The sequence below is a fragment of the Peromyscus maniculatus genome, chromosome 4, assembly GCF_049852395.1.
Source record: "Peromyscus maniculatus bairdii isolate BWxNUB_F1_BW_parent chromosome 4, HU_Pman_BW_mat_3.1, whole genome shotgun sequence".
Lineage (NCBI taxonomy): Eukaryota > Metazoa > Chordata > Mammalia > Rodentia > Cricetidae > Peromyscus > Peromyscus maniculatus.
This window is the reverse complement of record NC_134855.1, coordinates 115,363,188-115,375,851: the sequence shown is the minus strand read 5'-3', so window position 1 is coordinate 115,375,851 and position 12,664 is coordinate 115,363,188. Positions and strand designations below refer to the sequence as shown.

Genomic DNA, 12,664 nt, shown 5'->3' with positions numbered 1-12,664 from the left:
AAAATTAAAAAGCAATTACTTAAATTCTCTAATGTCAGTGTTGTTGTTGTTTTTCCCCCGAAGTGTCTGCTTGATTTCTTTCTTTCCCATGAGTGAGTATAGAGTTGCTTTGTGAGGCTACTTGGCCACAAGATTAGCCTGCCCTGTCCTTTAGCCCTGGGGGATTGTTGAAACCAGGCATTTAGTGGGAGGCTCCCCCTGAAGATCCTGTGGTGGGACAGGGTCAAGGTGGGAAGGCAGGATGTCTTTATCTGTCTCTCGGTGAGGGGAACTGGGCCCAGGCAAGGCTCAAGGAATAGACATGAGAAGGGATTTCCCCCACCATCTATCTTCATTTTGTCTCCAAACAGTATTGTACTTTCAGGATCTGCTAACATGGCAGATTGACGTTTAAACCTGCCTTTGTTTATTTGGGTCCCCGATTTTATGCACTAAGCCATTCTCACGACAGTGGCCCGAAAGGCATAGGCAGTGCTGTGAACTAATGAAACTTTCTGGTTTTTTGCAGCTATCTGCCGACAGGGCTGCAGTCCCAAGCATGGTTCTTGCAAGCTTCCCGGTGACTGCAGGTAAATGACCAACTGATCTTCAGTAATTTCTCCTTTTTTTTTTTCCTTGTTTTCCTCTTGGATGCAACACAGAGACTGACTTCATTGTGAATGTGCCTCTTTTTCCTTGGAGGATGAAAAAGTTGGGTGGTGGGGGGTGTGCACAAAACAGGCACATCCCAAGCTTATTAAATCATACCAGCTGTTTGGTGGAATGCACTTCTCCTTTGGTGCAAAAAAAAAAAAAAACACCAAGACTTAATGGGCATAGCTGGCATCTTCCTGTATTAACTGTTCCGTAAATTGATAAGACATGTTTGTAAATCTTCCTTAAGTGCTGATGGACTGGACTGGGATGCAGCTTTGTTTCCTTGTGTCTCCTCCTCCACCCTGGCTTTTCCTCTGTCACCCTCCCCCACTTTTCCCATCAATAGGCGAAAGTCCAGCGTTCTTTAGAATGGGATTAGTACAATCTTCTGGCCCCTTTGCAGGCGGGAGCTGGGCCGGTGCTGAGAGGTTAATGGCTGTGCTGGAATCTGCTCAGTTGAGTCTGATGAATGTAGACTTCGCTGCTGGCCTTTGAAGTCTGTTCTTTATGGTCCGGGACAATACTGAAGCCAAGCGGAAACCTAGCCTGCCTGTTTCCCCTTCCGATGCCGGTTTGGGGGGCTTTTTGAAATGTACATTATGCCAATTTGGAAAGGCCTTGTTTCAGGAAATACCTTTGGTGTCTGTGGCGCTTTGACTGGCCTCACGCTTTATTCTCCCCCAAGCCTTTAAGAATTAGCAAATCCGATGAGACACTAAGTGGACCCCTCAGTCCTGTGGCCTTTGCTCTCGAAGGCTGCTCTGACTTGAGCCAAGGGCGGTTTCTGAACAGTCTAAAGGCACAAACTCATAGCACGAGGTACCCAATGCTCTCACTGAAATGTAGTTCTTGATTTTTGAGGGTGGTTATGTTGTACCCAAACTATAGAATTAATAAAGAACTGTTAGAAGTGTAGATTCCTGGCGCTACCCAACTGCCACTGACTTCCCAGCCCTTAGATGGGCCTAGGAGTGTGAATTTGACAACCTTACTGAGGGATTTCTCCCTTAGTAAACACCCAGGCTCCTGCTCTAACTGGTCACTTATAGGCTTGACCTTGATGACTCTTAAGTGCTCCCTGTGTTCTCTTCCTGAGCCATGGGAGGGCTGACTTGAGGCTGAAGAGAGATTCAAGGCAGCTGGAAGTAAACTCAGAACAGGCTGTCCAGGAGTTGTTTCTTCCTGCTTTCTGCAAGTTGATTTGCAGGAAGCGTGAACAGGATTTGCCCACTACAGATGTGCCTAGTCGCTGGTGACTGTGGCGTCTGCCTAACAGCCTCTCTGTCCTAGACCAAGCAGAACGCCACCTACAGTGACTCTGCTAATGGAGGTTGTTCTGGAGAAAGTAAGAGTGCCAGATATGCTCGGGCCCTGGAGCCTGCACCCTGCTCAGATGAGTATCAGCGAGCCGACTGAGAGATGTGTGCTACTGTCATCAGAATAAACACACGGCTGGGCAGGGGAGGTCCCTCCCAGCCAGAACAACAGGCTTTGTTTCCAGAATTGAGCCCTTTCTCTTTCCAAGTCTCACCTCCCACTCCCTGCCCAGACACGCACCAGTGCCCTTATTTACTCAAGGTGCAACTTTCCCACACGCCATTTGCATAGTCTCTCAGGCCAGTTCCTTCTCTCTGCCTTGAAAGAATATCAAAACAGAACCTTCCAGCTAAGGAAGTTCAGGTTGGGTCCTGCTCCAGAAATAGTTGCATGGCGAGTTACCTGTAAGTTGTCTTTTGGATTATGTATTACATGGACTTTTTTTTTTTTTCCTTGACTTCACTGGTTTTGTTGTGCCCAGTTAGACTCAGGTTGCCCCTTCCTGGGTGTACAGGCTGGTTTAGTGCCAGCCTGCCAAAAATATCAAACTTAATTATGAATCATCATCTCAGGAAAGTGTCTCAGTTTCTCATGAGAATGCTAATCATCTATCATTACACTGGAATAACTTGGTGGATGTCTCTGTTAGGGTCAGGATTTTTATTTGTTTTTGTTTGAAGTCCTCCATGGCCTCCTGTGGTTGCTTTTTTATGCTTGGGCATTGAACCTTCATTAATTAGGAGGTTAGGTTGGGTCCTCAGCTGTCCTGCTTGGTTTTATTAGACAAACTGAAGAAGCATAACCATCCTTCACTTGGGACATTGAGGGAAGACATCAGTTCTCTTATGTCTTCTAAGTTAAGAATACTGATCTGACAGAATGGCTTCCTACCCTCCTACCTCCCATTAACTTGGGTATCTGCTTCTGAAAATTATTCCCACTAAATGACATACTTTGTTCTTAGGTCAGTCTTTTAAATAGTCACCTGTCATTTCAACTGATGGTCTAGTTTACAGACAGCAGAAGCCTGTGTCTGATTAACTTTAAGCCCCACATTCTGGTGGCTGTCAGTGTTTGGGTGTGGATGGCTGTCTTGAGAAGTTAGGAAGTAGTCAGGATTCTCAAGGGTTCAGTGGCTTCTCAGCCTGGGTGATTAGCTAATAGCTAGATTTCTATAATTTTCCCATGACCAGGATTTGCTCTTTGCCTCCAGCTCTCTGGAACTGAAAGCCCTTCCTTCTGGTTGGGGAGGGAGGGAGGACCACCAGGGGGTGGTTTTTTTTTTTTTTTTCTTCCTCCAGAGTCACAGCTGAGAGGTTTATACAGAGTTGGATCTGACCCTGCATTTCCCTAGGCTCTGCTCTGGGCTGATTGTGCAGGACCTACATTTGCTCCATCTTCATGCTCCGGCTGCTTGTCGGCCCCTGCCTTTCCCCAGCTCCTTTGTTAGAGATTGATTCTGAGAGGGAGGTTCAAGTTGCAGAGGGCTTGGAGACCTTGCCCTCTGCTACCCCAGGTGAAGGTTTATGTTTGCGTTTCTGTTTGGGCATCAAAAGTTCCATGTGACCTCACAGGAGTCTGTTGAACAAGGTACTTATGAGGGAAACTCAACTCCCCCAAAACTACATAAACCAAGCTGACCCCCGTCTTCCCCCTCCCCCTCTTGTTTTCTAAAGTGAGAAATAACTATAAATCAGCATGCCTGGTCGGGGTAATGGGTCATGAATTATCTATGGGATTGTTTCCTAGCACTCTTGCCCCCGTCTCCTTCCTACAGAGATGGGTGTAGAGATCTCCGTCTTTGTAATGAGGTCGCTCTCCTTCCTTCCTGTTCGATTCCACAGAACCAGTGAGCTGCTTCCCTGCCACCCCCTTGTCTCACTGAGTTCTGTGCACTGGGGTTGTACGGAGGATGGAGTAGGGCTTCACGTGCAGCATTGCCGAGTTGTATGGCTGTGGTCGACAGAAGCTCCTTCCTCTTGTACAGTCTGTCCTGACTAGGACCTGGGATTGATTTATGCCAGTCCTTACCCCTTAGTTCATTCCTGGGAGCCTGAGAAGAGAATGGCTTTGTGGAGGGCACCCCATGCTGGCCGCTCCCCAGACAACTCTCCTTTTGTCAGGGGAGGCTGAGAGGACACCCTTTGTCCCAACTGTGAAAAGTGTTCATACAGAACTCCCTGCAAGTCTGAGAAGTCGGCTATCCTGTCCTTCCTGACAAAACAGAAACAGCTGTGTGTTACAATTATGTGCATCGCTGGCTGCTCAGAAGGCTAAGGGTGGGTTATGCTGTCTGTCTGCAGGTGCCAGTATGGTTGGCAGGGCCTGTACTGCGATAAGTGCATCCCGCACCCGGGATGTGTCCACGGCACATGCAATGAACCCTGGCAGTGCCTCTGTGAGACCAACTGGGGTGGACAGCTCTGTGACAAAGGTATGACCACTGTGGAGCCCTGGGGGTGGCGTGAGAACTTGACAGCAGTTGGGGGAGCTGAGGTTATGTGGTAGAACAACATTAGTACCACTTGTGGTTTTCTGGTGTTGCTGGAGCTAAACCCAGGGTCTTGCGGATGCTAGTGCCCTACTATTATAGGTACACCCCTGGCCCTGTTGAACTCTCTACAAGGCCTCTTATTAGGACTATTTGAATTTAAAGTTGTAGGTTGATTTTTTGGGGGTGAGCCATATCTTTAAAACTTGCATGGCCTAGAACTGGGACCAGTTAGCAGGTTTTTGTTTTGTTTTGTTTCATAATTTTCGGGTCTTTGGGCAGATCTGAATTACTGTGGAACTCATCAGCCCTGTCTCAACCGGGGAACTTGTAGCAACACTGGTCCTGACAAATACCAATGTTCCTGCCCTGAGGGCTACTCAGGACCCAACTGTGAAATTGGTAAGTGGCCCAAGCTGGGCAGGACCCCTTTGCCTTCATTTTCTGTCCACTTTGTTTAAAAATCAAATAGTTTTTTGTTTCATTCTTTTTTTTTTTTTAAAGACACAACATAGGGTAGGTAGGGAAGGGGGGTGGGTAGGGAAGGGGGTTTGGATTTGGGAGAATTTGGAGGAGGAGGTGAATATAATCAAAAGTATATAATAGGAAATTCTTAAAAAAAAATAAAATTTGGAGCTGAGAAGTGGTAGCTTGAGGTGTCAACATTGATGGTCACCAAAGGATTTTTTATTATTTGTAGCTAAACTCTGTGACGCAAATGCAGGACAGGGCTAGACAACTGATGAACAGAAGCTAGCTTATTTTGTTTAGAATTAGTTAGGATGGCATTGTTTTGATAATAGTCTTCACACATACTCATGGAGAACCATGACAAATCGAAAAATCCCCCCCCCCCAAATCAATACACTTAACACACCTGTAAAAAAGATGGAACAGCCCCTGTTATCCCAGCCCTTCTATGAGCCTGTGGAAGGTCTCCAAATCCCTAATGCTTTGAGGTGGTGTTGACAATGGAGGTTGCGGGATTTGAAATGAACCTTGGCTCTAGCAGGTATTGAAAATCTGACTTGAGACAGCTTAGTTGCAAAGTTTTTACCCTAGTCACCCCACAGCAGAGTTACGTCACAAACTTGCTTTTGTTGCTGTTGTTGTTATCTGCCTAGGCTAATCGCCAAGGCAGGAGACTGGATGGTAGCAGGAAGGGAAGGAATAAGGTGTGCCACATGCTTTACTCCCTCACTGACCCGCTTTCTCGTCTCACAGCTGAGCACGCTTGCCTCTCGGACCCCTGCCACAACAGAGGCAGCTGCAAGGAGACCGCCTTGGGTTTTGAGTGTGAGTGCTCTCCAGGCTGGACTGGGCCCACCTGTTCCACAAGTAAGTCAGTCCCAGGTTTTGTCACTCACGTGTCTGTTCTGAAAGACTGTGTTGAGAGGGTTTGTGGGAGAGACCTGGGCTTGTCCAATGTACATGTTAGTGGTGGGAGAGGAGTGGGTACATTCAACAGTTTGGTGCGTGGTCCAATAGCACTTGGACAATTCCCAGAATCCCCTTCCTAACCACTAAGGTGGCTGGTGATGTGTCTGTGATGGATAGAATAGATGGATAATGCATGTGAGTTTTGGACTTGTCTCCTCTAGTCCTGTGGTACAAGAATTCAGATCAGCCTTTGAATGTTGTCAGAGGGCTTTGAGAGCAGGAGTTGAGTTGCACCTTGGCTGTGAGGTTTGACCATGTTATTGGGGTGCTTCTCAGTGAAGAGCTCCGGTCACACACAATACTAGAATACTAGATTGCCACTAGGCAATCTGTGGTCTTTAATGAGTTCCTGGAGTATGAGGTTCAGCCAAGCCTGAAAACCACTGTCCTTGGCACCTTAGGAGCAGTATGTGGCATGGTTAAGGATGTGGGTTCTGGAGGTAGTAGGTGCCCCTGCCCTTGCCCTGACTTCTGAAGCCCCTGCAGTCCTTTCAACCTTTCCTGCGCCCTCTTTAACCGGGGCAGAAGCAGTTCTCCTCTGTGAGGGTTGTCAGGCAGAATCAGTGAGCAAATTTATAAATCAAGTGTGGCACACATTATAAATGAATGAGATCTCTGATGGGGCCTTTTGCAGCCTCTGTGTATGTGAGTTTTGAAAAAACTTGAAAGCAATTCACAGGAATAAGATTTTCCATGTGTAAGAAGGTTACATTTCCATGCCTCCTCTTTTTGATCTCTGAGCCAAGAAGGAAAGAGTTCTCTTAAAAGTAAAGATAAAGCAGATACGAATGTCCCTTGTCACCACTAAGTTGATGCTCTGTATGTCTCCAACTACATTTCTTTCCCTCGCTGCTTAGGGACGGATTAACTGAACTAGGGCAGTGGGGGATTTAAAGCTAAAATCAAGGCTTGGGCCTTTTCATTACCTTCCTTACTCATGGCTTTCCTTAGACTTGTAGCAGGCGTCTAGTTCCTAGGTGAAGGCTCTTCTTCTGGAGGGTGCTGCTGCATTATCTAATTGCCAAGTGGATCAAATGAAATTAAACTGCTGCCCCTCTCTTGTTCTGGTTGGACAGACATTGATGACTGTTCTCCAAATAACTGTTCCCATGGGGGCACCTGCCAGGATCTGGTGAATGGATTCAAGTGTGTATGCCCGCCCCAGTGGACTGGCAAGACATGTCAGTTAGGTAAGAAAACTCTTGTGACTGTAATTCTTAGCCAAGGTTGGCTCTGTTCATTAGAGCTGTGAGGAAAGATGAGCATGTGGCCAGCAGTGAGTGTGTGTGCATTTGCACTCCATCATACTAAGTAATTTATTATCAGGGTCTAATGGGCCTGGGAGAAATAACTTACATGCAAATGGCCTAGCATTTTTTAGGTCCTGTGGGAAAGTCCTGGGATTCCTTGAACCATGTCAATCGTCTGTCCTAGGAGTGTTCAGCTGGGTTCCCAACAGGGATGACCTCTTGAGGGATAAGCTGTCTGCATTCTCTTTGCCACATTTAAACCCCAGCAACTGCACTGGGTTTTGCCCAGAACTGCCTGGTGACTTTCTGCCATTCTGTTGGGGGCTGGTTGTTAGCCAGCAGCCCAAAGGAAAGTTATCAATTAGCATCTCTTATTGGATAATGGCTGGGGAGAGGGCTCTGATGCTCCAAATAGAGGACACCTACTCTTTCTTATTTAGCTAGCTTGTTAAAATGTCTCCTGTTTCAGAGCAGCTCTATGGTGTTTCTTTTCAAGGGGATGGTGGTGGTGGGGGTGCAAACCCCTGTTTGTCAGTGCTCACCCTTGCTTCTTTTCAGATGCAAATGAATGTGAGGCCAAACCTTGTGTAAATGCCAGATCCTGTAAGAATCTGATTGCCAGCTACTACTGTGATTGCCTGCCTGGCTGGATGGGTCAGAATTGTGACATAAGTGAGTGACTTTGTGTCTGTTTTGATTCTTTTCTTTCTTTCTTTCTTTCTTTCTTTCTTTCTTTCTTTCTTTCTTTCTTTCTTTCTTTCTTTCTTGCTTTCTTGCTTTCTTGCTTTCTTGCTTTCTTGCTTTCTTGCTTTCTTGCTTTCTTGCTTGCTTTCTTGCTTGCTTTCTTGCTTGCTTGCTTTCTTGCTTCTTTCTTGCGCTCTCTCTCTCTCTCTCTCTCTCTCTCTCTCTCTCTCTCTCTCTCTCTCTCTTTCTCTGAAACTTGGTCGATGGTGTCTCTTATCTATTTAGCCCCCTGCCATCCATTTGTCTAACAGAAATTCCCTAGTCAGTAGGGTGCTAGAGGATGTCAGAGGCCTAAGCACTAGAGTAGGGGAGGGATGGAACCCGCCGCCTGCCGTGTACGAGCTGTGTAGGCACTCTGGCTGAATAGAAGGAAAACCTTATATTATAGCGGGAAGGGGATGTTTGTGGAGAGGGAGTGGACAGGCTAGCAGAGCAAGGAAAACATACCATTCATCAGGCTTGTTAGCTGCTAAAATTGGGCATATTCTGATAAGGTGATTAAAACAATGATGTGAAGTTTCACTCCCTTGTCTGGGAGGATTAGGGAGGGTCCCCACCCAACGTAAAAACTTTATCTCACCGGAAGCACAGGGAAATCTGATTGAAACTTTTATCAGCCCTGTACTTTTCAGGTAAGCCCGATTGAATGTTATGAGCCTCTTTAACATGATGATTTGTTTATTTTTTTTTTTTAGATATTAATGACTGCCTTGGCCAGTGTCAGAATGACGCCTCCTGTCGGGTACGTAAGTCATTGCTTAAATGGGAACAATCTTAAGATTTGCATGTGATACTAGGAGAGCCTTGTCCCTGTGGGATTACAAATGCGGGTGAAGTGCTGAGCTTCTCACCAACCCTGGCCTTTGAGAGCCATTTAAAGGTGTGAATTCAGAACTGCTAGTCCACACCAGAGCTTAGCATGAGGCCATGTCAGCGAATTGCCAGAGCCACAGCCGTCACGATAAACCACTGATGTTCTGTGTTTTCGAATACGTAGAAAAACATGCATGTGTTTCTCTCGCCCTTCTCCTTTTCCAGGACTTGGTTAATGGCTATCGCTGCATCTGTCCACCTGGCTATGCAGGCGATCACTGTGAAAGGGACATCGACGAATGTGCTAGCAACCCCTGCTTGAATGGGGGCCACTGTCAGAACGAAATCAACAGATTCCAGTGCCTGTGTCCCACCGGTTTCTCTGGAAACCTCTGTCAGGTGAGTGGAGGCAAAAACTGCAGATAGCCAAGCTTTAACGTTGAAACCTTTTCTCCGCCACCCTCCCTTGCCCCCTCCCCACCCTCCCCAGTCCCCTGCCCTACTCTAGTGCTTAGGCCTCTGACATCCACTAGCACCCTACTGACCAGGGGATTTCTGTTAGACAAATGCGGGTGGACGCGGGTGTTGATGAGTGAGTTTCTTCCTGATGACTGTGGCCTGTGTGCTTGGCTTTGAGTTGCATTACACATAGCCCCGTTTCTGCTCTGTCACTCTGCCCTGTGATTTCATGATTTTCAGGGATACGGCAGGCCCTGAGGGTCATATAGGTCTGTTGTGTGTAGGGTGCCTCCGTGTAGAAGTGGTTGGGGGGGTCAGTTGTTTACTGCCCAGAGACGTGATGGTGACACCCCTGCTTTCCTCTGAACCTCTCCTCCCTACTCCTGTCCCTCGGCAGCTGGATGTTGATTACTGCGAGCCCAACCCTTGCCAGAATGGTGCCCAATGCTACAATCGTGCCAGTGACTACTTCTGCAAGTGCCCTGAGGACTATGAGGGCAAGAACTGCTCACACCTGAAAGACCACTGTCGCACGACCCCCTGTGAAGGTACCTCCCGTCCCCTGGACCTGTCTGCCTCTAGACTACCTCCTGCCACCTCCCCTTGAATAGTGGTTATGGGGAGGAGGAAGGCTTGCAGATGGGAAATACTTTGTCGGATCACTTAGGGAAACAAGAACATATGGAGCTAATCTGTCAGGCTGCCAGTTGGGAGACCCACGTGTATGAGTAGCCCAAGGGAGAGAATGTGAAATCCATTTGTCATTCCAGTTCAGAGGTGGCCGAGTTTGTGACAAAAAGAATTACTCCAAGGGGCACTGTCAGTGGCCCTCTGTCGCAGTGGGGGAAGTTTTGGGTTTGCATAGGTTACAGTAGCCATGGCAGGGTGTTGGCCGCTGACATTTAGAATGTCACTAGTGCTTGACACTTGTGTGTGTGTGTGTGTGTGTGTGTGTGTGTGTGTGTGTGTGTGTGTGTATGTAGTTCATTTAAAAATAAGTACATTGGCCTAGAGCTACTCTATTGGGTAGTATAACTTTAAACTTATGTAGGTTTGTCCTTTGGCTTTGCTAAGATAGAGAAGGAGAGCCAGGTAGTAGTGTTGCACACTTTTAAGTCCCACCACTCAGGAGGCAGAGGCAGGTGTTTCAAGGCCAGCCTGGTCTATGTGAGTGAGTTCCAGGACGGCCAGGGCTACGCAGTAAAACCCTGTCTCAGAAAAGCAAGAAAGAAAGAGATGAAGTGTGAAGGTGGTCTGTCTTCTTTGACAAGCATTTAACAAATCAGATGTTAAGGTGCGATGTACAAGTAACTTTAAAAAATATTCTGTCCACTCGGGACACTCGGGAGTCTTAATTTTACCTATCATAGGAACATTGTTGGGTTTTGGTCCCCAAGTACCTCTTGATATCTTAACTCATTAGCCCAAGAGTGGCCCTCTCCAATCAGGCAGGCATGGGCTAAGTCCTCTGCTTAGAAATGCTGTCTGTGGGTGTGCGGTTGGAGTCTGATCCCAAGCCTGTCTTCAGTGATTGACAGCTGCACTGTGGCCATGGCCGCCAACGATACGCCTGAAGGGGTGCGGTATATCTCCTCTAACGTCTGTGGTCCCCATGGGAAGTGCAAGAGCCAGTCGGGAGGCAAATTCACCTGCGACTGTAACAAAGGCTTCACCGGCACCTACTGCCATGAAAGTAAGACTCCACTGGGACCTGGGAGCCCAGTGGGTACCGAGCTTGGGGAGCATTTGTGTTTGAATTGCTTTAGTCAGAAACAAAGGTAGAGGAGACCAGTAAAGGTTTATTTAGGTATCATATGGCAGTGTTGTAGTCAATTGATAAGACCACCAATAGCCTCTTGAGCTTCCCAAGATGAATCTTACTTATTCGAGTGGTCCCTCTTTTCTGCAGAAGTTTCTTCCTCAGGCAGGCCTACCAAATGAGCCAATGTGTGAGGGTCTTAAAGAAAATGGGGGAGGTACCTTCTAGAAGTCTCTGGCTGGAAAGGGTGGTGGTGTTTCCAGGTGCATTCTCAGAAGGCAGCTGTGAAGGTCACCAGGTAGTGCTGGATGACATGATGATGATGTGCCCTTCCGCTCATTTTCCCTTGTGCTTCCTTTCACAGATATTAACGACTGTGAGAGCAACCCTTGTAAAAATGGTGGCACTTGCATCGATGGTGTTAACTCCTACAAGTGTATCTGCAGTGACGGCTGGGAGGGGGCCTTCTGTGAAACCAGTGAGTTGCTGCTGCCTTGGGGGACAGATGGCTCCAGGGTGAGGGATGAGGGTGGGTGGGGTGGAACGAGGTTACCACCTTCCCTTGGGAAGCCTTTCTTTGCGGTCTTTCTGAGATTTCCATTACGGTGGCTGTAATGGCCTCATCTCATGTATCTCCTTGGCATTTATTAAGGCTTTTCTGGACAACAGTGGGGAGGAACCACTGCTGGGGAATGATGGAAATAGATTGGTAGTTAGATTGAGTGCCTGGAAGGAACCTCTCTGATTTGATTGTAATTTCTGTACATCTTGATTTTAATTGCCATGGGCATTCCAGAAGATTGTATCCTGTCTTCATAACTTGTATTCATTCTTCCTACCTGGGAACTTCTTGAAAAGGGTGATTATATTGAAATCCTAGGACCAACTCACTTGTTCTTGGGAGGCAGCATAGATAGCCAGGGTGGGAGCTCACCATAGGAAAGGTGCCCCTTATTATCACGAATGGACTTGGAATCTTCTTCAGCTGTGTCTCTTTGGTTCTAGACATAAATGATTGCAGCCAGAACCCCTGTCACAATGGGGGTACATGTCGAGACCTGGTCAATGACTTTTACTGTGACTGCAAAAATGGATGGAAAGGAAAGACTTGCCATTCCCGTAAGTGTCGCTGCCAGGGTCCCCCTGTCTGTCTTCTGTGGGAGAGGAGCTCTCCAGCACAGACACTCATGCTCTAAGGTCTTCTTTCTTCAGGTGACAGCCAGTGTGACGAGGCCACATGCAACAATGGCGGTACCTGCTATGATGAAGGGGATGCATTTAAGTGCATGTGTCCTGGTGGCTGGGAAGGAACAACCTGCAACATAGGTAACCTTCTGCCTTAGGTGGGACTTGCTGTGTGCATGGCCATCGTCTGTGCTCACCTGCCACTAGGCTCCTGGGACTCAGTGATCATGCTCTTGGGTCTGGTTCTTGCCCTGTCAGACCATCTTGGATCCTCAGGAAGGGGTGGTCTTAACCTTTTGTCTTACAGCCAGAAACAGTAGCTGCCTGCCAAGCCCCTGTCATAATGGAGGCACCTGTGTGGTCAACGGCGAGTCCTTCACCTGTGTCTGCAAAGAAGGCTGGGAGGGACCTATTTGTACACAAAGTGAGTGGCCTCCCTTGAATTCTTCCTGGGCTACTGCAGCCTGTCCTTGACACTCATGGGGACTTGGAATCGAAACCAGAAACACTGCTGTTTGATGTCTGCTTCTGTATCACCTGGGTCCTTATTAATGACTTGATGGGATACAG

The 12,664-nt window shown here is 47.5% G+C and overlaps 1 protein-coding gene across 3 annotated transcripts in view; it reads left to right on the top strand.

Annotated features, from left to right (window-relative positions):
• The window catches only part of Jag1 (jagged canonical Notch ligand 1), a 59,625-nt gene that overhangs the window by 16,041 nt on the left and 30,920 nt on the right, over nt 1-12,664 (top strand). For all 3 annotated transcript variants that reach the window (XR_013050788.1, XM_076570717.1, XM_016002234.3), the window contains exons 5-18: nt 509-569; nt 4,257-4,387; nt 4,727-4,846; nt 5,669-5,782; nt 6,961-7,074; nt 7,693-7,806; nt 8,574-8,620; nt 8,917-9,090; nt 9,548-9,698; nt 10,679-10,843; nt 11,274-11,387; nt 11,915-12,028; nt 12,122-12,235; nt 12,402-12,518. Coding sequence is in view for 2 of the 3 variants with exons in the window: in XM_076570717.1 (XP_076426832.1) it covers nt 509-569; nt 4,257-4,387; nt 4,727-4,846; nt 5,669-5,782; nt 6,961-7,074; nt 7,693-7,806; nt 8,574-8,620; nt 8,917-9,090; nt 9,548-9,698; nt 10,679-10,843; nt 11,274-11,387; nt 11,915-12,028; nt 12,122-12,235; nt 12,402-12,518 (1,650 nt within the window). In the remaining variant the exon portion in view is untranslated. The remainder of the gene's footprint in view (nt 1-508; nt 570-4,256; nt 4,388-4,726; nt 4,847-5,668; nt 5,783-6,960; nt 7,075-7,692; nt 7,807-8,573; nt 8,621-8,916; nt 9,091-9,547; nt 9,699-10,678; nt 10,844-11,273; nt 11,388-11,914; nt 12,029-12,121; nt 12,236-12,401; nt 12,519-12,664) is intronic.